Consider the following 22,605-nt stretch of genomic DNA (forward strand, 5'->3'; position numbering starts at 1 on the left):
GGATAAAATTTCACCTGTATTGGTGCACAAGCACTACTCCTGAAAGAAATTTTCTATCTTTCTGTTACTTGGAAGGAACTGTAACTCAGAAGGATGCTGTAATTCAGCATTGGTTTGTGATAAATTGTGCACTTCTCATATTCTCAACTGCATAAATACAAATAGGCAGTTTGAAAGGATGCCAGCTGAGTTTGGCTCTGAACTTAGGGTTTTTGTTTGTTTGTTTGTTTAAAGGCAAAGAAACATAAGAGGATTACTGGGCTCTGAATGTGTCCATGTAATACATACTGTTTCCTTTATTTCAGAGACTGGCGAATCTTCAGAAATCAAAAGTAAATGATAATAAAGTCAAGAGCAAGCAACAAGACCGAAGCAAACAGTTAGGGCTTTCTATGTCCAACAACAGCTTAGCTAACACTCCTCAGGAGTATAGCAACGATCTGAAATCATTCCCATCCCGGACCCCTTCACAAGGGGACGAAGAAGATTCAGCCCTGATTTTGACACAGGACAACCTGAAAAGCTCTGATCCTGACCTCTCAGCTAACAGTGATCAGGAGTCTGGTGTAGAGGACTTAAGCTGTAGGTCCCCAAGTGGCGGGGGCTGCTTGCCTAGTGAGGACAGCGGCAAGGATTCGGATGAGGCTGTATTTCTGGCAGTGTGAAATACCTTCACAATAGCAAGGATCCAGATGAAGTTGAGTCTTTCACAGTCTGGAATGGCATCTTTTAATCAGATGAAGAACAGGAGTGGTCTGTGGACTAAAGAAATAATCCAAAGAAAGGGAACTGTGCAGTTGTGTAAGTAAAGATCTAAGCAGAACAAGCCATTATTAGTTTTAAGACATAATGCTAAAAAAGGTAGTATCTGCTGTTATTTTTAGTTAAGCCAAGGTGTTTGTTTTTAACTTTATCAATGTTGTACATAGTTACTCCTTACTTTGTACATTTCCTTAATCATTTATTGTACAAAATACTATTTCTTCTCCAAAGACGTGAAATTCCAAAGTACTCTCTTAAACCTAGGGACAAGGTTGAAGATCCATTAGTATTGGCCTTGCTGGTGAATCAGTCAAAACTTTTTTTTTGTAGAGCTCTTTTGCCTTCAGACATACTGTGTATATTCTTCACTTTTTTTTTTTCATGGGAAGTGTTCAATTTTGAATTCCAACAATTATTTTGCATATTCTTCTAGTAGCATTGTTTAAGGCAAAGTAAAACTAACAAATGGACACGCTTGCTTAGGGGACAAATGAAACTTTCATGCTGCAATAAAGATCCTTTCGTAAGCAGCTCCGGCTGCTGCACGTGAATGCATCCCATTTGTACTCGACTCCCAGCCAGTGTTGAAAGTTCAGTAGTTTCTGTGAGCAGAACTTCAAGGAATATAACAATACTTCCACAGCCTTTGTCACAAAGCATCCTTTTATAATGAAAGGTGCGTTAGGCAGTATACTCCAGCCTCTTTATGTTTTGTCCTCAAGTTTGATTGTTTATATCATACCTTGTTCCAAACTGCCTACATAAGATAGGAAGGTAATAAATGCCCAAATTCTCCAGCCTATTTTGATGCCTACTTGGCAATTATTTATTTCAGGGGGAGTGATGTACATATACAGTAAACAGAATAAGGAATCCAAAATAAGTTCTAAAAATTACTCCATATTTAGAATCAAAGGAATGTTATGCCCATAAAGGAACTGTTATAAAGAATATTTCTTCCAAATTTTATTGTTCAAAATAAACTAACCATAACTAAGGGTTTTTCACACAAAATTTCGCTTTTACTATTTGCCAACCTCAACAGAGCATGGCAGCACTAATTTAAGAAAAAAAACCTGATTCGCTACAACAGAAAGTTTAATCTTGTTTGGTTTAAGAATTTTCATAGTTTTTAAGAGTAGGAGTAATAGCTTTCATGATTATAGGTATGGAAGTAAACCAGTGAAAAATTTTTGAAAATTTGGGATGTTTTAAAACTCACTTCAAAGGCTTCCAGATCAGGATGTAATTCTGCCAAGTTTCTTTCTTTTTTTCTTTTTTTTTTTTTTTAAAGCAAGCAGTTAAAAATATAATTCTTATGGCTGCTCTTACCTGCTTAGAGACAATGTGGTATTGAACTCAAATAAAGCAAAGCAGTCGTAATCTAAGTTTCCTTTGATTGCATTTCATACTACTCCTTCCAATACAGACTTACAGGCAGACAAATTATATAAATATACCTCAGTTTAGAAGCTTTAGACTTTATTATTCAATCTGCTTTTATGGAATGACTTTTCATTCTGTTCTATGAACTTCTGTTATTAAAAATGAGTAGATAATACTGAAGTTTATTAATATCCTTCTTAAGGGAGCTGCTGCCTTTGAACAGATAATGCAATTCCTAACAGCAAGATTTGTCTTAATGTTATACTGGAAAGGCCAGATCCTCAATTTGATATTTCACTATAGGTCAATTGAAATAAATTCAGCTATAATTTATACTCTGAGAATCTAGCCTCCTGATTTCTAATATTTATGAATTTTTAATAAATGAAAGCCCTGGTTTTAATTGCACTATTCAAAAATGTTTCATATTTTGAACATTGCCTGTAAAATTGTATTAAAGAAGATTTCAAATGTTTTTTTCTCAATTTAAAGAAATATGCTGCAAAGTCAGCAATGAAAACAGAACATACAAATATTCTGCCTAAAAATGAGTGTGAAAATGGGCAATATTATTGGACATCATTAAAATGTAAAACTGTGTATATGATGGTATCGTGTCCTATTAGATATGTCTAGAAATAAATGCAGAACAGGAATATATGCAAATTTAAAGCACTGTCTTCACCTCGTTTTACAGCTGAAATATCAACATATTAACATTTTATAGTAAGCCTTTACCTATTAGCACTCTGTGATGTGTCTTTCAGTCCTTGAAATTCTGCATTAGCTACTACCGTTTTCATTGGAATGTATGTATTTGTGGCATTATTAGCTTGCTGAGAAACATTTCCAAATAAACACTTAGGTCACTTAGTGTTACATTATTTCACACCAGTGAATGAAACAAAGCTTTGCTTTCCCCATTTTTGTAATGTGGTTTTTCATTTACTCAAGAGGCACTGTGTGCACTGCGATCAAGGGATTTTTTTTGTATCTTCCCTACTTCAATACTTAAATCCAGTAGTCTAAGCTGTGAAGACATCTACAACTGAAAAAACTGAGCTCCTGTCAATTTAGTTAATTATATGAGTGTGTTACACCCCCCTCCTTTTTTTTTTTAGGGAATGCAAAACAAGGATGAGAAAACTACACTCTGAACTACATTAATTTCTTGTAGTTTTGTGGGAATTTCCCTCTGCTGCAAGTCCTTTCAAATTTGGCATGAGCCCACTGTAACTTGAAATAGGACACATGTGAACATAAACTGCTGGAAAGAAAGGGTTAGAAGAGCATTATAGATTTCTGTGGCGTACTTTTAGCCTCACTGGGTTCAGATGGTTCTTTAGTATGAAAATTTGCATCTAAAGGACATTGAAAGCAATGGGATGAAACAGCTGAAGTTTTCTCTACAAAAGATCAGCATCTGAAGAACAGAAAGAAAACATTCACTAGCTGCTTTTATTGGTAGCTCTATAGAAGACATAGACAAAGGTAGTAAACCAGTAATGGATTCTGAAAAGCTGAGAAATAAAATTAAAAAGTTGCAGGGTATAACTCAGACTGGAGAATACCAAAGTAAGGGGAGAGGAGAGAGAAGAAAAAAAAAAAAAAGAGGGAGGTGGGGAAAATTAGCAGTAAGATAGGGAACCACCAGAACACATAGCATGAAAGATGTTTGATGACAAACAGTTAGAACCTAGCAACAACAAGGAGGTAGCCTTCGCAATGAAGAGAAGCATTTTGTCACTGTTGACCAGCTAACTTGATGCTTTTATGTGGATGTTGCCCTGATCGGCACAGAAAGTCCTCAAGTTTATCATAAACATCACAGCTGAGGCAATAGGCTGCTTGTGTGCGTAGGCTGAAGGCTGAGTGTAGCGCTTTTGGGCTGGCTGGTCACCCTCACACTCTGTAGTGCAGAGACAGGCAAACACCACAGTGATTGAAAAATCCTCCAAGGACAGGTAAGTCACTGACAATTCCTTTGGGAAGGGAGGAACATGTGGTGGAGTAAATTGAAAGTAGGTCAACTTATCACAGTACTAAGAGTAGTGAAAAGTCTGCCAAAGATCTAGGGCCAAGCGTACAGCAAACCCCGAATGCAGAGAGGCCAGAAACATTGCAGGAGAGTGGAGTGATGAAAAGGAAAGATAAGCATAACATAACTTTACTTATGTTATTTAAATTATCAGAAAAGCACCTGGAGCCAGTAAAACAAATAATGTTAAATCTTAAAATAAAATTTAGCAGGTTTTTTTTTATATAAATCATTCTGTAAAGAAGCTAACAAAACCTTATAGGCCCACCAGAATGAATCACTGTGACTGAATTCAGGCAAGCACTCATTTTTAAGTCTGCTGGTTGCCAAGGTTATTCAGATTAATTTACTCTGTTTCCAAAGGCTAAAAGAACACAGTGCTTTATGTTTAGGTATTCCCTTATTATTGATATAAAAGCTTTCTTTGTAGCCTATCACTAGATATAAATTTGATCTCTACAGGTATCTGACCAAACCAAAAGCAGTAGCCAGAGATGCAATATGGGTTTTCAAAGCCCATTTTAGTGACGGTGGCTCCAGGAATTACTGCTGTTGAAAGGGTTAAACAGGAAAAGCTCAAATCACTATACACAAAGATTAAAAGTTTGTCCTTGAGTAGCTTACTGCATGTTTCCAACACAACTCTGCATCCATCCAACAAATCCTGCAATGCCCAACTCTATCCCTGTTAGACAATTACAAGATATATTAAAAATTCCAAAGCCTTTATTTCTAAGTTCAACACATGACAGTATTTACTGTGCAGAACAATGTACACAATAAGGCTGTGATAACTGACTGGACTTTGTTGCCAGAGTTTTAATTCAGTTTTACCCAAAGGTCTCTTAAATCTCTCTTTTAGAAGGATTCATCCTATTCTTTGAAGGGAGTAGTAAGAACTTGGACAGAAACAAGACTAAAAGATTTTTAACTTCCACACTTGGTTGAGGTTCAAAGTGGCAACGCTGCAGGAATATGTACACAGCAAACAGAACTATAGTAGATCATTCGATACTGCTTAGAACTAACAGTCTCTTGCTTGTAGTCGTGGCTAGTGTAGCTCTATGTACCTGACAATCCCTCTTTCAGAAAGGTTAGCATGTCAAATACACTGTGAAATCTAGAAAAACTTTCTTCTATAAGCCCCAGCTGAATCTACTATTGACACCAGTTGCATACCAGATCACTCTAAAATGAGAGCTACTTCATTTCAGACTTGCATTTTAAAATTTCTCTGGTCTGCAAAAGCATTAGTTACAATTGCTGTATGGAGAATTCAGTTCTAGACTTAAGTAATCACTTGACTCAGGGAGGAACAAAAGGCCTAAATTCAGCTATAGAAAACATTTAGCAGTAAGAACAGATGTTAAAATTAGGCAAAACCAAGACTCAATTAGCAGTTACAATACAGAATGCACCCTCACCCCCACCCCAAACTACCACATCACCAGAAACAAGCCACCTCCTTACTCTTGTATTTCTTGCTCATTACCTCACTGCTCACTTTTCCACTTGGCAGAACACCTCACCATGAGCATGACACAGTGCAAGGACCTCCAGAAGTAATTGTGTGTAGCCTATTATTACAGATTGCTTAAGAGTTCACTTGACACATTTGAAAATATTTTAGAATATGCATTCAACAGCAGCTGCCATTCTCTTACACTTCATAGGGAATTGTTCAAAGCTGGATTTACACCTACACATCACATTTCAGCAAAATAAGATAAGGGATGTGCTTAACAGTGAGCTACCAGTGCACTAAAAAGCCTAACACTGACACAGTGTTACCAGTGTTCTACTAAGTCTTCTGGTGAAAGTATGAAGATTACCTACAAGGAAAAATGTTCACACTGGCACAAACAGTGTAGGACTAAAAGAAAAGAAATAAAAAAACCAAACCAGCGGCAGGTTGGATTGTCCTTTAACAGGCAGAAACAGGCTGGCCATTCCTGCATGTGACAGGATACCTGTAGCTAACCCAGTACACCACTGTTGAATACAGAGACTTCTGTGCCTCTTTACTAGAGGATGGGTTTGTGACTGCAGAAGGGGGTAAAAAAATAGGGGAAAAAAACCCTAAAAATAGGAACAATATGAGAGAGAAAATAGAAATGGAGAAAAGACCTTAAACTTCCATATCCCTGATCAAGAAACACTGTACTAAGAACTTGCATTGAACAGTGACATTTTCTTATAGACTCTCCTCCATTATAATCAGGACTCCATGGAGAAGTCCTGAACTTGTAAATTTGCTCACAAATGCAGTGTAAGAGGAAAACTTCAAGTGCTGAGAACTTGTACTAGCTTGGGAAGCAAACCCTGGCTAGAGAGTTCAGTCACAGTAGAGCACCATAATACACTACATAACATTCAACAGCAGGAGGCAGATGAGGACAGAAGTTTGTCATTCCACGCCATTATAAAATGTATAAAGAAGATAATAGCCCAGCTCAGGAAGAGCACCAGGTGTTTGGTCATCTGTTCCTTTCTCTGCTTTCAAGGATGGAACAAGAAAAAAAAGCGGCCGTGTGCAGAATTCTGTGTCTAGTTTTTAAGCTCACTAGGTAGATACTCAGAAAAAGATACAAACCAACTTGTACACTCAGCACAAAAACACATGGACTTTGCCAAGAAGTTAACACTTATGATTTATACTCTTCCCCAGAGCTCCAGAAATCATGCTACTCAGAGAACCAAGTTCAGAACCGCTCGGAAACCTATGCAATCTCATTTTTAATTAGGGCTTTAGTTAGCACATTAGCAGAAGTGCTATGTCAATACACAAGCAGTATTATACAGTCAGTAGAAATGGTTGGGTTTTTTGGTTTTTTTTTTTTTGCAAGAAGATACTCTAAAATTATTGCTTAACCATGGCACTTAAAATCTGTTTATTTTTTCAGGCACCTAAGTATCTTCTTCAATTTGGACAATAGTTCTAAGTGCTTGGGCCATCTAATCTCAGAGTTTGGACCAGCTTTACAAAGAAAAATTCCATCAAGTATCAGTGAATAGTTTACCTGCCCTGAAAGGCAGTAGCTTAAGACAGACAACCACAGTACTGTAAAGTATGACAAGACTGAGATGAAAGCCCCATTTGAAGATTCACTAGCCTGTGGAACAGTGAATTTCCTTGCACTTATGTAATTTTCTTAACTCCAAATTTACTCACTTTTCTCCAATTCAGAAGAAATACCTTATTGCATTTTGCTAGAAGAGCACTGAGTTTGGGACTGACTGAAGATCAGGGATACACAAATGTACTCACTTGGACTGACGTGCTCATAGTTTGAGACTTGAATCTGTGATGTTCTGTGACCCTATCTAGGTAACACAGAGGCAGTGTCTTGGCTAAGAGGTTTATCTCCAGACTGCTTCCTGACAAGAAAGAAGCAGGATTCCTGACAAATTACTTAATCAGTACTTCATCTTACTTATCTCTCAGAACTGTACAGCTTCTTCTGTTCTTCTGGAACTTGACTGTCTCCATGAAAACTTCATGCACTGACAAGATGAAGAAAAAGAACATCTCTTTTTGCAAGAGCAAGGGAGAACATACATGCATGTACTCAGGGGCTGTATTTTTCTCCTATAGAATACTGTGCTTGGTCCTATCAATTCTCACCAGATATACCCCCATCCTAAATAAAGTCAGTTCACCAGAGCAAGATTCAGTGATTAAAGGGCAGAATTAAGTCTCGCTTCCAAATTTTATCACTGGCCTTAACATAACACATTATGCAACTCCAGCCAAATTAGTTTCTTTGTTCCTTAAAATCAGGGAAAAATAAACGCTACTTCACAAAGAACTTCAGAACTAGTTTTTGTAAAGTGCTTTTGAGTTCCTCACATGACGAATATATTCATGTTGCATAACAGAAACTGGGAGGTGACCTGATTATTTTTCCTTTAAGTAAAAACAAATATGAAAATGAAATTGTTAGATGAAAATTGTGTTTAATTACAGCAGGAGGTACCAAGCCACTCTTGAAATGAAGTGCATCAGTCCTGCTGAACAATATACTAAATCTAGGCAGAGATATTTTATTCTATTCTGATTCCAATCTAATTTGTTCCAACATATCCTTTGCTTAATCCAAATCTACTGATCCAAAACACAATACAGGCTATACTTAGTTTCGTATTATTACTTAAAAGTAAAAAACTTGTTCTTAAAACATTTTGGCTTCAAGAAAAGACAGTTTGGGAATCCAATGACAATCTCAAATTATTAACATCTTCAGTTTTCAAAGCCCTATCACCATTTATTTCAACCTCTTCCACAGATCAAGCCAAACCTATGTTTAAAGTTCAAAATACAAAAGATATGAATTATGTTTTTATAAAAATGTAAAAAGCTAGTCAAAATTACATGTTTAGGTATTTAATCTCTGAAGAATGGAGTATAGCAGCAGGAACTTAAATATAATAAGAACTATCAACAATAAATACAAGAAATTAGTGCAAAGATTGCAATAGAAGGATTCTTGAGTACAATGAGAATATAAAGAGACATTCTAATTTGTACAAAAACCATCCCAACTCTGTATACAATCTCTTCTATAAATACAACCACATAAGATGAAATGCTTATTTGCAAATAATAGTTATTAAAAGTGTGCTTTATTGGGTTTTTCACTCGTTCTCTTGGTAGGTGTAGTTTGCAGGAAGTCTGTAAAGACAAATTTCCATAATTAGACATTTTAACTCCTCCGGAAATTATGTTTTAAATACAACTAACAACAGATGCAGTACATACTTGATTTCCACAGAAGGCATTGTTAGAACACTAAGCATTGTAACAAAAATTCACTTGCAGTTCGCAATTTGTAAGTCTGTAACAATGAAGTAAATTAAAAAAAAAAAGTTCACTACAAATGTTAAAACAGCAGTTTACCTATAGGGGAGCATGAAATTGGCTGTGCATTGCTATTGCTTGTTGAAGTTTTTCCTCTTTGGCTCGTCTACAGTGGCAGAGCTACAAAATAAGACATAGGAAGAGTGAATTCTGAAAGGAATTTTTTATAATGCATACCACAATTTCTCTTTAATGATTTGGCTACTTTGCAGGCTCTTTAAAAAAAGAAAACCCTGTGAACCACCTCCCTTCCAAGCTTCAGGCTGAACAACCGACTATATTGATAACCTTATCCCATTCACAATTGCTTACAAGAGAAGAGAATAGTTTCCTATGTTATGAAATGCATTTATTAAGCATCTTTAAAGAAAGGTACACTATCTGCTAAGTTGCTTTTGTCATAGCATAAGCTACGTCATAACATGACATTGCATGAGCCTGTATCTAGATAGGATATAGAGGAGAGTGGCACAAAAGTATCTGCAACAACAGAGAACTAGGATGAAGGAAACCTTTGCACTCCCACCTTAAAAATATGTGCCTTCACAATGCAGATTTTATTCTAAATTGACTGGAGCCACTTAGGGACATATTTTGCTTTTGTTGGAGCTTACTAAAACACTGTTCTGTATCACTCAAACTCTAAGTTTTCTATTTATTCACTATCTGCTGTATATCTCTCAGATGAGAATGACTTGTGTATTACCGTTCTCTTTTCCATGAAACTACTAAGAAAGTCATCTATTTCTGTTTTGCCTTCCAAGAAGTCTTCTGCAATAGTGTCAGATTCCTCTTCAGCTTCATGAGCAGCTACTTTAAGTCTGGCTTGCAGAGTACTCGGACTGCAACTCTAAGAAAATAAAAACTTCTATGTAATATTAAATAGCCCATCAAAACCTATGTTTCCAATAAGAAAGATAAATGACTATATAAATATGGGATAGGTAAACAGAGCATTATTATTACATAAAAGCCTAAGTAACCAGATGAAACTTAATCTCCAAGAAACACCACAGCTTGCTAAACTAGACAGGATTCAATGTGAGATAAGCATAGCTAGTTTAGGTCTTGATTCACAATTATTCTCACAAATGTACAAAGCTTTTCAACTTTTACCCTACACTGTAGAAAGTAGCCAAGCTGGAAATCTGACAGGTTCTGAAGTGCACGATTTCTGAGCAGAACTAGTGTTTCAAGTGTCTTCAATAAATAAGGTCTACTTTTGAAACTCAGTAGTGAACCTGAGAAGTATAAAAAGGCAAGAAAAGCCCTTAGTGTTCAGCTTTTAAATACTCTTAAAATGACTGTTGAGAGGAAGACAGGAAAGGAAAAAGCACCTACTCAAGAAGCAGGCAGGCTGCTAATCTAAGTCAGTATACTCATTCTTCTGTTCTTACAAAGCTCAAACCTTATTTCTGTTTATTGCACATAATTTATTATTTTTCACGTAATAAGTTTGGGCAGTTAACCAGAATGTGATTCACATCTTCAGCAGGAGTCTGGACAGAGCCTGAACTGCAAAATCTTGTGCAAAATAAGGAGAGTTTGCTCTAATAAAAGGTACTGTGGGTGAATTTTAGTTATAAGTAAAAACACTTGTCTGGAACTCTGAAGGAAATACCAGGTAGTGCACATCAATATATGAAGATATTGCACATGTGGAAAAACAGCACAAAAAGCCAGCTGTAACTCCCAAACTCTCAGCTTCCTAACAATCATTAAGTTGGATCAGCAAATCTAACTTTGAAAAAAATAACAGGTAATAGAGCAGTGGGATATTATGTCCTGTTCTTAAGTAGTTTCTTAGAGAAAGTTTCTCAATGTCAACCACCTCTGCTCACTTTAAAGCCAACCTACATCACGCAGAAAAGAGGCATTAGGAGTCAGACTACCAGGACTTCCAAGTGCAGAAACATTTAATTTATTTAGCTCACCAATGAAATAATTCAGTTTGCTGTCACATAACTTTTTGTTTGCTATTTTGTATTTTGTTACTTTTTGAGCATTTTGAAATTCAGGTACTATGCATGCTATTTTGATGGACTGTGGTATTCTCAGGTGACAAGTCTTACAAACACTGAAGATTTCAGTGCAGAAATTATTTTATGAGAAGTTAAATTTTTTTTATGCATATCCTGATAAACACACTAAGAAATTATTCTCGTCCTCCAACTGCTTTTTAAAGTAATGACTGTAGTCTATTTGCTCTTCAATGTGCAAAGTTCGATAGCATATATAACATGTTGCTCAAAGTAAGCATACTCAGTGAGTCATAGAACTTAAGTTTCTAAGTGGTTTTAATAATTTTCATCTAGTACAGTTTTACAAGCTCATTATATTAAACTAGTGCCATTAATTAAACAAACCTTCTTTAAAAATCATTCTGCTCTTGAAACTGGTTTGACCCAGGATTGTACTTAAGAACAGCTCTAAATGCTCATCACACTCCCTTCTTCCAATTTTGCTTCTACTGTAGTGTTAAAAAACAAAACAAAACAAAAAACAGTAGGGCAATCATAACACTGTTTTGCTTTCAAACTGTTTGGTACTTCATCCCTTCATCCCATTTTATTTCATACATTATGTGAATCTATTTCATCTAAAATTAGAGTTTAACCAGAAGAATACTCTTTATGGATAAAGACACAAATCAGAATTTCACTTTTACTGAAGTATTCTTAAAGGATAACATGATATAGAGATTATACCTCACTAAGTTCATGCTGTCTTTGCATCTTTTTTTCAAAGGCTGCTTTCGTCTGTGTCAGTTGCTCATACTGGAAGGAAGAAAAAAAAAAAAAGGTGTTGTCCTGAAAAAAACAGAATATTACAACTAGTATGTCTGAAAAATGTTACTTACTTTATCCAACACCATCTGTCTTTTTGCCTCGAGACTAGGCGCCAGCAACAAGTTTTTTTCTGTAAAATAAAGTCACTATTACTACTTTTTTAAAAGGATTCAGTTCGCAGAACACAGTCACAGATTCTAATGTTTTGACATCTTACTTGCCAGCTCTTCAATGCTTTTCACTAACTCCTCTCTATCAGTGATGACTTGCTTCAGTTGTGGTAGAGTCACAAACTTTTCCAGTAACACTTCCTCTTGCTCATTCATACTGGTCAGCTGTGATATACTATATTCAAAGAGAAAAAAAAAAGCAGATTTAAAGCTAACAGCAAACATTACATGTTTCTGCCGAAACTTTTGAGGCATTTATTGGTTCTTCACAGATTCACAACACTTGACCACAATTTATTTTTCCCCCTTCTCCTGGATTGTGGGCTCTGCTACCTGCAGCAGTGAGCTTAAAAAGCACGTGTTATAAAGTATCTCTCATTTCAAACCTTACTTCCTATAAAGCGTTTTTTTAATGCTACTATAGTGGGTTGACCTTGGCCAGCTACCAGATGCCCACTCAGCTGCTCTCTTCAGTTCTCCTACAGAGGAAAAGCTTGTGGGTTGAGATAAGGACAGGGAGGTCACTTACCAATTATGATCACAGGCAAAACACTCAACTTGGGAAAAATTAATTTATTTTATTGCCAATTACAGTAAGAGTTGGATGGTGAGAAAGTAAGACAAAAACTAAAACACCTCACCTCCTTTTTCCTCAGGCTCAACTTCACTCCTTCATTCCCAACTCCTCTACCTCCTCCTGACCCAAGCAGCATGGGCTGTCTGGGGAACTGCAAGTGTTGCAGTCAGTCTGTAACAGTTCGTCCCTGCCTCTCCTTCCTCCTCATGCTTTTCCCCTGCTCCAGCATGGATCCCTCTCCACAGGCTCCAGTTCCTGGCAGAAGAGTCTGCTCTAGTGTGGGCTCTCCATGGCTGCAGTTTCCTTCAGGACATACCTGCCTGCTCCATGGACTGCAGTATGGATATCTGCTCCAGCAAAGTCCTCTCCATGGGCTACAGGGAAATATCTGTTCTCCTGTGGTCTTTTACAAAACTTGCATGGGCTGCAGATGAACATCTGCCCTGGCACTTGGAGCACCTCCTCTCCCTTCTTCTCTGACCTTGGTGTTCACAGGATTTTCACACTTTTCCACCCCTCCCTTCAATCCTCATTGCTTCTGCAGTGTTTGCTCTTTTTAAAATGTTTTCATAGAGGCATCATCCACTACACTGATTGACTCAGCCATCCTGCAGTAGGTCTCCTGTCATGCTGACTGTGTCTGGCAAGGGGGCAGCCCCTGGCCCCTTCTCACAAAGACCACTCGTGCAGCCCTCCAGCTACCAAAACCTTGCCACCTATATCCAATAGAGCTACTCAGAAAAGCTGCGACACTAATTGTGATTTAACTCAACTACCACCAGAGGAATCATGCAATTTTCATCCAGTCTTCTTGAAAGGATCAAACTTGGTTAAAATGTTTTCTTTAAATAATTACAACTCCCCCCAAACCCCCTAACTTTAACTTTCTGCTACATAAGAATGCTGCTAGAACTTAAAGCTGATTTAGCTAAATTAAACAGGACCTTAAGAAGGTGTCAAGGGAAATAAAAAAAAATAAAAAAAAAAAAAAAAAGAAAAAAAACAACACCAGAAGTCCGTCTTGACAAGTCTTTCCCTTTCTGAAAGGACAGTTTTCAATCACTAAACTATGACACCACCATAAAGATGTGAGATCAGAAAGAAACCAACCTCCTAAGACCCTTTCGGAATCAATATCTGACTTGTAATCTATTCAATCCCAGATAGCCTGAAAGCCTCCTTGATCAGTTTTCTCATTAGACCTGACCAAATTGCTGGGAACAATAACTAACAATTTTTTTTAAATTGTGCCAAGACATGCTTTTAATGAAAATATTTGTGTAAAATGTGTATGAAGTATTTAGGTGTGAAAGTGATTTGCACTGGCACATTTACCACCAGGATTTATCTAACCTAACCCCACTACACAGGCTGAGCTGCTCACAAAGCAGTCCATTGTTTACTCTGCACTACAGTCCTTTCTAATTTAAGAGAATGTAATTTGTGAACCAGTCTCAAGTCCAGTTCCCTATCCCCTTTCCTCCTTCAAAAGCCATGCTTATTATATTAGAGAAATTAAGCCCCTGGCGAGGCCCCAGAAGACAGCAGAACACTGACAGTTAGAAAAAGTAAAAATACATGCTCTTTTTCCTCGTGTTGAATCCTAAAGTACTGTTTCTGCTGAGAAAACCCTAAACAAGCAGCACATTGGAATACAAGGCTGGCTTCCTGACTCTACAATTTTGTTAAGTTTTGTTATTTTAGAATTTCTATAAAAACCTTTCAGTGATGTATACAGACTTTTGACAAATATCAGATACAGACCAGCAGTAATTGCCTTCAAATGACTATAGGAAGTTTTGCTGCCTTCTGGAAATTTACCTTAGTTCTGAAAGTTCTGGAAATGTATCAGGAACATCAGGCATCTTGTAAGTAAATCCATTCTGGCCAACCTAAACGGAAGTTCAGAAGTGCTTAGTAGATTTCTGAAGAGCAATTTATTGATATTTAACCTGATTAATCCAAAACCAGAGCAGAATATATGCCAGCAACAAGAAAAGTAGGAAAAGCAGTAACAAGCAGTAGCACTAGTCTCTGATCAGAAGATGTCTCAACTCAACCGTGGCAACAAAGTACTTTGAGATGTTTGGGGTGGCACGTCATAAAAGATGAGTCAATTTTGGAGGAAAATAATACTGTCTTGTTATGTCCTCCATTTGACACAGGCTGGTGACCGAGGAAAGACACAGACGGAATGTAACTCAGTGAAGTGGGAACAGAGAAAGTGATTTACCTTTTGATCTCTGTCATGTGGTTTTTAAAGCTATAATCCCTCAAGGAAAAAAGTATTTAGACAAAGGAAAAAAAAGTCTGTCTTCATAGAAGGTAAAAATTTTCAATTCCACAAAGCCAGAGAAGTGTCTTCCAAGATGAAGAAAGCTTTTTTTTTCTGAAGACAAGATTTTATGAAAGACTTAAAGTTTTTGGAGGATATTTAAAAAAAAAAAAAAAAAATCCTTCCAGACTGCATCAGTGAGAGGGTGTTTGTGAGTACACAGATACAAGATCCATGAAGAGAAGCTCCTTGAAGCATGAAATGAGAAATAAATACTCTACACATAAAGGCTTAAGATTTGTACATCATTCTCACCTGATAGGTTCTGGGCAGGAAACCCCATATAGAGAAAAGGATCTCATTTTCTATGGCTGGAGAAAGCGTCACAGCTGCACTATGGGGGAGTGCAACTTCAAAAAAAATGTATATTCAAAGATACTTAGCATAACACCAGTTTCACTGAAACTCAGAAAGTCAAACTTGGTGCTCTGACCTCAATTATGTTCTAAAAATCCTTTCATCAAAGCCAGAAGGAGAGTTTCATTTTCCTAGCACCAGCAAAACAATGAAGTGCAGTCACTTTGACTGTTCCCTTGAGTTTTGTGGCAATGGCCTCTGTGCCCTTCAGGGAACTCAGACCCAGTGTCTGACAGCTTAAGCAGCAAAACTCAGGGCACAGACCTGAAGCACTGCTTCTGCTGTTGGAACAGGCAGTGGCAGATCACCAATCAAGCCGTAAGAGGGAGCAGCAGGCTTGTCTGTAGTGTAGCTTGAAGAAACTGATTCAGCAACAGGCACGGCTGCCATTGTTCTATTTGTTTCTTGAGGTGGGTATGGAGGAAGAAATGGAAACCCCTGAGGAGCGTAAGGAGGAATTCCAGCTGGTTTGTTGAAAAGGCTAAAAACAAACAAAGCATAAGCAACACCATAAGCAACTAACTGCTTACAGCACATTTCTTATCCTTTGAATTATAATTACTAGACTACATACAAGACATAAGATTGAATTTTTAAAAGAACATAAACTTTGCATTTGTGTTCTCAGTTACTTCCAATGTAGTAAGTCTACTTTATGTCTTATACTGCAACATAATATACAACTCCACTAAACTATATTCTTGTAGAGCAGCCAAATACGCACTCCCACTCCTAATTATAAGAAAACTACTTCTCAAAAATTTATGAGAGTGTAAATTTAAATTGTTTCCATCTAAAAGTCCTGAGAAACACACCTGTGCCATACATTAGTTCTTACTTACAGTACTGCATTTAACAGCTTGGGCAACACACACGTAATTACTTCTAAATAACATGAATGATTTTTTTAGAATTCACAACTTGAGTTGCATCTAAACCCAGTATCATTGTCAGCCACAAGAACCATAGTTGTAGTGATAAAGCTGTAACGTCTCAGACCACTTCTCCATATTTAACACAATTATTTAAATAGCACAATTTCTGTTGCACAGTTGTGCCACAGAAGCTGCCTCTAAGCCTGGGAGATTACAAGCAGAATACAAAGAAACACAGCTGCTGAGATCATAATCTAAAGCAAATTCAGATTGCATCTGATGATGTAAACATTTATTATTTTTCAAGAAAACAAAAGCATTTAAAGTTATATCAGCATGTTGATACAGTAACTCCAATGAAATCTAATGCTTCCTGTCAAAACAATCATGCCATCAACCATGCACACGAAGTTGTGCAAGGGCAGGGCATCTATGTCTCCCAATACACTCACTACATTACTCCTGTTCTTGCCCTAATACTTGGTTTCATCTCTGTATTAAGAATGTAAGTTAATACATACAGTTCCAGTCGTAATGTTTATAGATACTTACTATGGAAATGATGTTGAGCTAGGTGCCAGAACTGGAGGATTCTTCCAAAACTCGTCCAGTAAACTTTGAATAATTTTTCCAAGATCCGAGTGCATTGTAAACTAGTAAAAACAAAACCCAAAAACCTTAAAGTAGATGCAGATGAAAAATTATTCCTGCAATTCAACAGTTCCAAAATGTGCTAAACTTGACTATTTATTATACCAACACGACAGTGCTGTAAGCTATGTCAGAAAAATACTAGCTAATGTAAACTGCTTCCACAAGCTCCAAATAAAGTAATAAAGCCACCTAGAACTGAAGAGAAACTATAAGTCTGCATTATCAATGGAGAATCAACCAAGTAGAACATTTCTGATGAACAACCATAAACCTACAGCCTTAGTTAGCAAGTTACATTTGAGAAACGAGAAAAAAATATATATATTAAATATCCAAGATTTAAGTTTGAGACAAAAAGCATCATTAATTGCATTCTGAAAAAGTAACTTCACCCTACAACCAAAAAAAAAAAAAAAACCCAAAAAAAACCAAACTAGAATGTCCTTGCTGGTAGAGAAAAAAAAAACCCACAGCATATTAAAATCCTGCATATTACAGCTAAAATCTTTACATCTTTCTAACAGGACTAGGGTAGAGAGAAGTACATTACAAAATAGTCTTACAGCATCCTTCTCCCTTATCTGGCACACACTACAGAAAAAACAAGAAGTGTGCTATAGGTGCTAACAAGAAAAGTGATAGGAACTTTCTAAGCCATAACAACTTAAAATAGTTTTAGATATACGGAATACTGAACTCAGTAATGGTAGCAGTAAAAGAATAAATAGTAGTATACTGAATACTGAATTTTTGTTTCAGTATACTGAATTTTTGTTTTCAGACACCTTAGGAGGCAGTTTGAGAGGGATTAGGATCTGTACTAGTCTTTTTTACCAGAACTGTTAGCAATAATCTAGTATGGCATGTATGAAAATTGTTATTAACAGTATATATATGTGAAGCTACAAATCAGACATACATTACTTATTAATGGACCGGTCACATATACTCCCTGCTTGTCCATTAAATGATGTCTTACAGGTGGGAAAACACTGATGACTGGTTTTTCCTGAGGAAACTGAGGTGGAAGCAAGCTGCAAATACAAGAATAATTGTTACTACAGCTACACGCCATGATAAAGTTTACCTAAGAAGGCTTCTTATGCAAAGAAAAAGTACTATTAATTACATAAATTTCCTTTTCTACAAGAAGAGTTATGGAAAAATACAGAGTGAAGCACACAAGAGAATTATTCAGTTACAAAAGTGGAAGTCAGATTAGAATACGAGAAGAACAGTTCTGTTCTTCCATGGAACTGAAGAGATCATTTAGTCAGCAAAACTGCAGTATAACAATTAAGAAATTACGTCCACAGACAAAGAAAAAGCTATAGCATTATGAGAATATTTTCTAATACAAATGTTATTACTACAAAGGCAATGCAGTGTAACCTGCAAGAATATCAGGCAAGTTTTCAGGCTAAAGCAAATAAAAAACTTGTGAACAAGATACTATCAATATTTGCCAGAGCAAAAGCATCCCCCAAAGTAAATTCACAGGAAATGCTACAATAAATTACTTAAGTTATGATCCAGAAGCTTCACTGGGGTAAAAGTTAGGAGTTACAGCAGATTAGTAAATTACTAATTAAGTTTATTTTCACTTGCAGAGGATTCAAAGTCACCAGAAACCCTGAAGTACTTTCTCCTACTTACCTTCAACTGAAAGGTTATCTTAGGAGCTGAACACAGCAAAATATAGTTTTGCTTTCAGCTGAGCACCTGCATCTCGTACAGAACGAGTCACTACAACTACTAATGCAAATCGAGTTTATAGTTCTTGAAATTAGTTATGAGATGGTAGCCGCTTACATTCTATTACTACTTTTTTTGAGAACAATTTTAATTTTCAAGATGTGCACAGAGATATCTCACTCTACTTACATGTTAATATTAATTGTCAAGTTGTTTACAGTGAACGGCAGTCGATATTCCACATCTTTCTGAATTTCTGCAATGCTGTCAAAGAAGAAATTGTTAGCATTCAATCAATTCAATATAACAGCCTAAAGTCTAAAAAAAAGGCATGACTTCAGACCTCTGTATTTAGTTTGGTTTTGAAAAGTCTTGTAAGAATAAAATTTAAAATGCTGGAATAAGTGAATATGCTTCAGAATGCTATATCAAATATTAAGATTAAAGTAAAAAAAAAATGGTAGATTCCACCTTTAAACCTCACACATGATCACAAGTAATGGAAATACAGAATACAGAAATTGTGCTACCCACTGATCTGACAACAATCTCAACTTATTTTTCTCCACTTACTGACTTAATTTAAGACATGCCATTACTGATTCTTTTATATACTGAGTTTTACAGGATAAAATATTTACCTTGCCAAGGCATTACACTTGTTTCACAACTGAGTACTGCTCTGCAACATTGCCTACATTGAGAACATGCATTACAATAGGCCTTCTTCCTTAACAGGTTAGCTTACTACTTAAGTAGTAGTTTTTTCCACATGCACCAAGTTCTATGCACTTGCGCAGATATTTTCAAGAATTATCTGGTGAAGAGATACTTGCAAGGATGTAAAGCTCTGTAATCCTCAAGACAGGCCCCTCTGAAAGCACCGAGTGAAGAAACACGTATCTTATGAAATTTGGTAAGACTGAATCCAAATTTGGTCCCTCGTAACAGGTAAGTTACTGAGAAAAATCTTTAAATCAGCTGCATTAATAGGAAGTTGATTTCAACACCCAAAGCACTCTACAATTTATATGCACAGCAAGACTGTTTTGAAAGATGGCATCCCAAAGAATGCGGAGAAGGAGGACTAGAAGACTTAGCTCAGAAGAAGAATTTCTGGAGAATACGAACATCCCTAAGCTGGCACTGGGAGAGAAAGGAGGGAAGAAAATCAGCTTCACCTTATAATGTCTCAATCAAAACAAACTTAAAAAGCAGACTGATTCCTCTTGCATGTATTTTTCCTGCCTGCACCTGGTTATTAACATTATTTTCCCTCACCTCTCTAAGGCTCCCTTATAAAGGAAGGGAACACAGCTAGAATCGGCAATAACGGCAGCTGAGTGCTCCCTGAAAGTCTCTTTGCACCCAACTTCAGAAACGCCCCCCCACTCACTGCCAGGTACACACCATACAATTACTTCCTCAAAAATTCCAAAACACATTACCTGCAAATGTGTGCTAGGCGTAGTGCTAGGAGTGTTCTGTGTTCCTGCAAAGCATTATTTGCATGTGGAATTTAAAACTCCAGTTTTCAGAGCTTTGGGAATACACAGAGTAAGATATAAACTTAGCTCTGCACCTTGGTCTCCACAGCCTGATCTTATTCCTCTCACAGACCAGTCAGTATCTCCTCTTTCCCTGTGAAATCCCACGCCATTGGAACTATCAGGCGTCCTCACCACAGAAGAATTCAAATCAGAGTTTAGGACTCTACTGTGACACACTGCACACTGAGATCACCACCTCCTCATTCTTAACTGAAGGATTCTCCCTGGAATCTCTCATGCGCATTCCTGCCCTGTAATCATCTGTCATGCATTTTAATAGCCTGCTACAAAATCCTTTTGAGAAGGGTATATAATTATGCTCCACGCACGTGCACAACCTATAAGAACTGGGGAGGAAAAGGAGAATAGGGAGAGAGAAATGAGAAATACAGAATCTCATTGAGCTGTCCAAACTGTTACAATCTCCTTTAAGAAAAACCTTGAACCAATAAACTTAGTTGTCCCTTCCCCAAGTGGGAACGGGTACACTGGAAAAATGGCACTCTCTTCACTTTGTTTAGAACAACAGCAAATACAAGAAAACTGTTATTGAAACACAAAAACTTTATTACAAACTCCTAACCTGTGAGAGATCCTGAAAAGGAAGACTAGCTACTGTAATGAAAATAAGATCACACACACCTGGGCTTTTATTACCTACAAAGACTAACCAAGCTTCCCTAACTTAGGTAACTACACCATGCCAAGAATTTTATTCTGAGCACTGTGGTAAGGAGCAGCTGAGATACACATAAATGAACGACTAAATACACTTATCAGACAAAAAAAAAAAAAATTAGAATAACATTCATTTCATCATTGCTTAGGAAATAATGCTGTTGCAATGCTTGATGCATATTCCCGTAGATGTATGCTGCTATGGAGTCCATAAGCAAGCACATCAGCCCCACCTGAAAAAAGCCTTTGGACTTTTGAAACCTTGCATCAGCTACACGTACCTTCTTAAAAGCGTAACAGTGTTACTGTTACTCATATTTATTCAGTCATAAACATCTCTTATGAAAACTGCATACTTTGCCAGAATTTACTCCTTGGCTTGCCTAATTTTGGGTTTTTTTTACGCCTACTGCCATGAGAGATCAGGTAGGCTAGTTTACATGGCTGTAAAGTTACATTTGAGCGGCTACCGTTTCCCCATCCCTCATTTCCACTCCGGGCTGCAGGGTCCATTCCTTCTCTGCCTACGCTTGAATTAGTGCCTGCACGAACAGGTAGCAAACCAGTTCACCGAGCTGACCTTGAGAAAACTGATCATCTTTTTTGAGGACTTAACTTGGAGGGAGCTCACCTCCCTGGTAGAGAAAAGAGTAGAAACAAAAGGCTAAGTAAGGAAGGCCAGTCCAATAAAAACTTCTAGTTAGGCAAGCTGCTGTGTCCCCACAGAGGAAGCTCCTTAGAAAAGTGAGCTGACTTTCAAAAACATTTGTGAAACTGCCTCTGAACAGATTTCAGTTTAAGCAAGCAACAATACTTAGTGATACTGCCACACTTTTGTTTCCTTCCTGATAATTCAAAATATTGGGGTAGTGGGCAGACTGTAATTATTAAACTTGGAAATATAATAAGTTTCTCTTCCGCTCCTAGCCTCATAACAGAAGAGGTTATATTTTATTTTTCTGGATCGCTTTTGGAGGCTTCTATCATTCAATTTCAACAGGCACCCCAGGAAGGGTGAATGCTTACACGCTCACAGAAAATATAGCTTGAAATACACGAACTGTGGATCTGCTTTTAAAACGTAACACTTGCTGTATCTTTTTGGAGACTTTTAAAACGCATTAAAGCATTAAGCCGACTTTCGGGCTAAGGGGCCGGTGTAACCGGGCACGACGACCCACGCCCTCTCACCCGGCCCGGCCGCACGGACAGATTCCCAGCCAGCGGGGCCGGCCCCACACCAAACCTGGCTTTCCGTTTCCCTTTGCAACCCTCCCACCCCGCTCTCCCACCCGGCCGGACCCTGCAGCCCCAAAGCCCCGCGGGGTCTGTCCGGCCCGGGATGCGGTGGTGGCTCGGTTTCCTGTTTACACGCCCCGGCGGCGGCGCGCAGTGCTGAAGGCCGGAGGGACCCAGCCGGGCCCCACCGGGAGAAGACGGGCCCGTGTGCGCGCGTGGGGATACCGGACGGGACCCCCTCCCGAGGCGCGGAACCACAGGGGCCCGGAGCGGCGCCGGATCCCGCCCCCCAGCCCGCCCCGCCGCGGCCACTCACGAGGCGTGGGCGCCGCGCAGGGACTCGATCTGCCGCTGCTTCTGCTGCTGGAGGCTGGTAAGGGCGGGCAGCGGGGCGGCGGGCGAGGAGGAGCCGCCGCCCTTGGCGAGGGGGAACAGCCAGTTCATCCTCCCCGCGGCAGCCCCCGGCCGGCGCGGCGCCACCGCGGCCCGGCCTCGCTCCCTCGCGCAAGCGCATACGCGCGCGCCGCCGGTACCGCCCCTCCTTCCCTACCCCGTCCCGGGGCCGAGGGGGCGGCGCCGCGCCCCCATGGCGGCACACGGGCTGCGTCACCGCCGCGGGGCGGGGTGGACGAAGGGCGGCCC

At 38.4% G+C, this 22,605-nt stretch overlaps 2 protein-coding genes across 6 annotated transcripts in view; one reads left to right on the top strand and one right to left on the bottom strand.

Annotated features, from left to right (window-relative positions):
* The window catches only part of MTMR7 (myotubularin related protein 7), a 48,127-nt gene extending 47,462 nt beyond the window's left edge, over positions 1-665 (top strand). For all 3 annotated transcript variants that reach the window (XM_086746086.1, XM_086746087.1, XM_010118943.2), the window contains one exon: positions 306-665. In XM_086746086.1, coding sequence (XP_086602212.1) covers positions 306-665 — 360 coding nt within the window. The remainder of the gene's footprint in view (positions 1-305) is intronic.
* Positions 623-22,488, bottom strand: VPS37A (VPS37A subunit of ESCRT-I). Of its 3 annotated transcripts, none has more exons than XM_086746089.1 (12): positions 22,280-22,486; positions 18,686-18,760; positions 17,721-17,835; positions 16,700-16,800; positions 15,537-15,753; positions 14,402-14,472; positions 12,051-12,178; positions 11,905-11,963; positions 11,753-11,821; positions 9,751-9,894; positions 9,084-9,164; positions 623-762 (listed from the first exon to the last, which is right to left on the bottom strand). In XM_086746089.1, exons 1-11 carry the CDS (start codon positions 22,405-22,407, stop codon positions 9,084-9,086), a joined length of 1,188 nt encoding a protein of 395 aa, XP_086602215.1. In that variant the 5' UTR covers positions 22,408-22,486; the 3' UTR covers positions 623-762. The 3 variants fall into 3 exon arrangements, with proteins under 3 accessions (XP_086602215.1, XP_086602214.1, XP_086602216.1); XM_086746088.1 differs by lacking the exon at positions 623-762 and adding an exon at positions 8,790-8,858 and having other exon boundaries at positions 22,280-22,485; XM_086746090.1 differs by lacking the exons at positions 623-762; positions 9,084-9,164; positions 9,751-9,894 and adding an exon at positions 11,324-11,514 and having other exon boundaries at positions 22,280-22,488.
* Between the last annotated feature and the right edge of the window lie 117 nt (positions 22,489-22,605).

This window comes from Chlamydotis macqueenii, chromosome 4, assembly GCF_036417535.1.
Source record: "Chlamydotis macqueenii isolate bChlMac1 chromosome 4, bChlMac1.mat, whole genome shotgun sequence".
Classification (NCBI taxonomy): Eukaryota; Metazoa; Chordata; class Aves; order Otidiformes; family Otididae; genus Chlamydotis; species Chlamydotis macqueenii.

Excerpts from the sequence above, each read along its gene's own strand:
- VPS37A (XM_086746089.1), bottom strand. The coding sequence starts at position 22,407 with ATGAACTGGCTGTTCCCCCTCGCCAAGGGCGGCGGCTCCTCCTCGCCC. Across the intron at positions 18,761-22,279 it reads CTGCGCGGCGCCCACGCCTC|CATTGCAGAAATTCAGAAAG; the intron begins GTGAGTGGCCGC and ends CTTCTTTGACAG. Across the intron at positions 16,801-17,720 it reads CCGGTCCATTAATAAGTAAT|TTTACAATGCACTCGGATCT; the intron begins GTATGTCTGATT and ends TGTTTTTACTAG.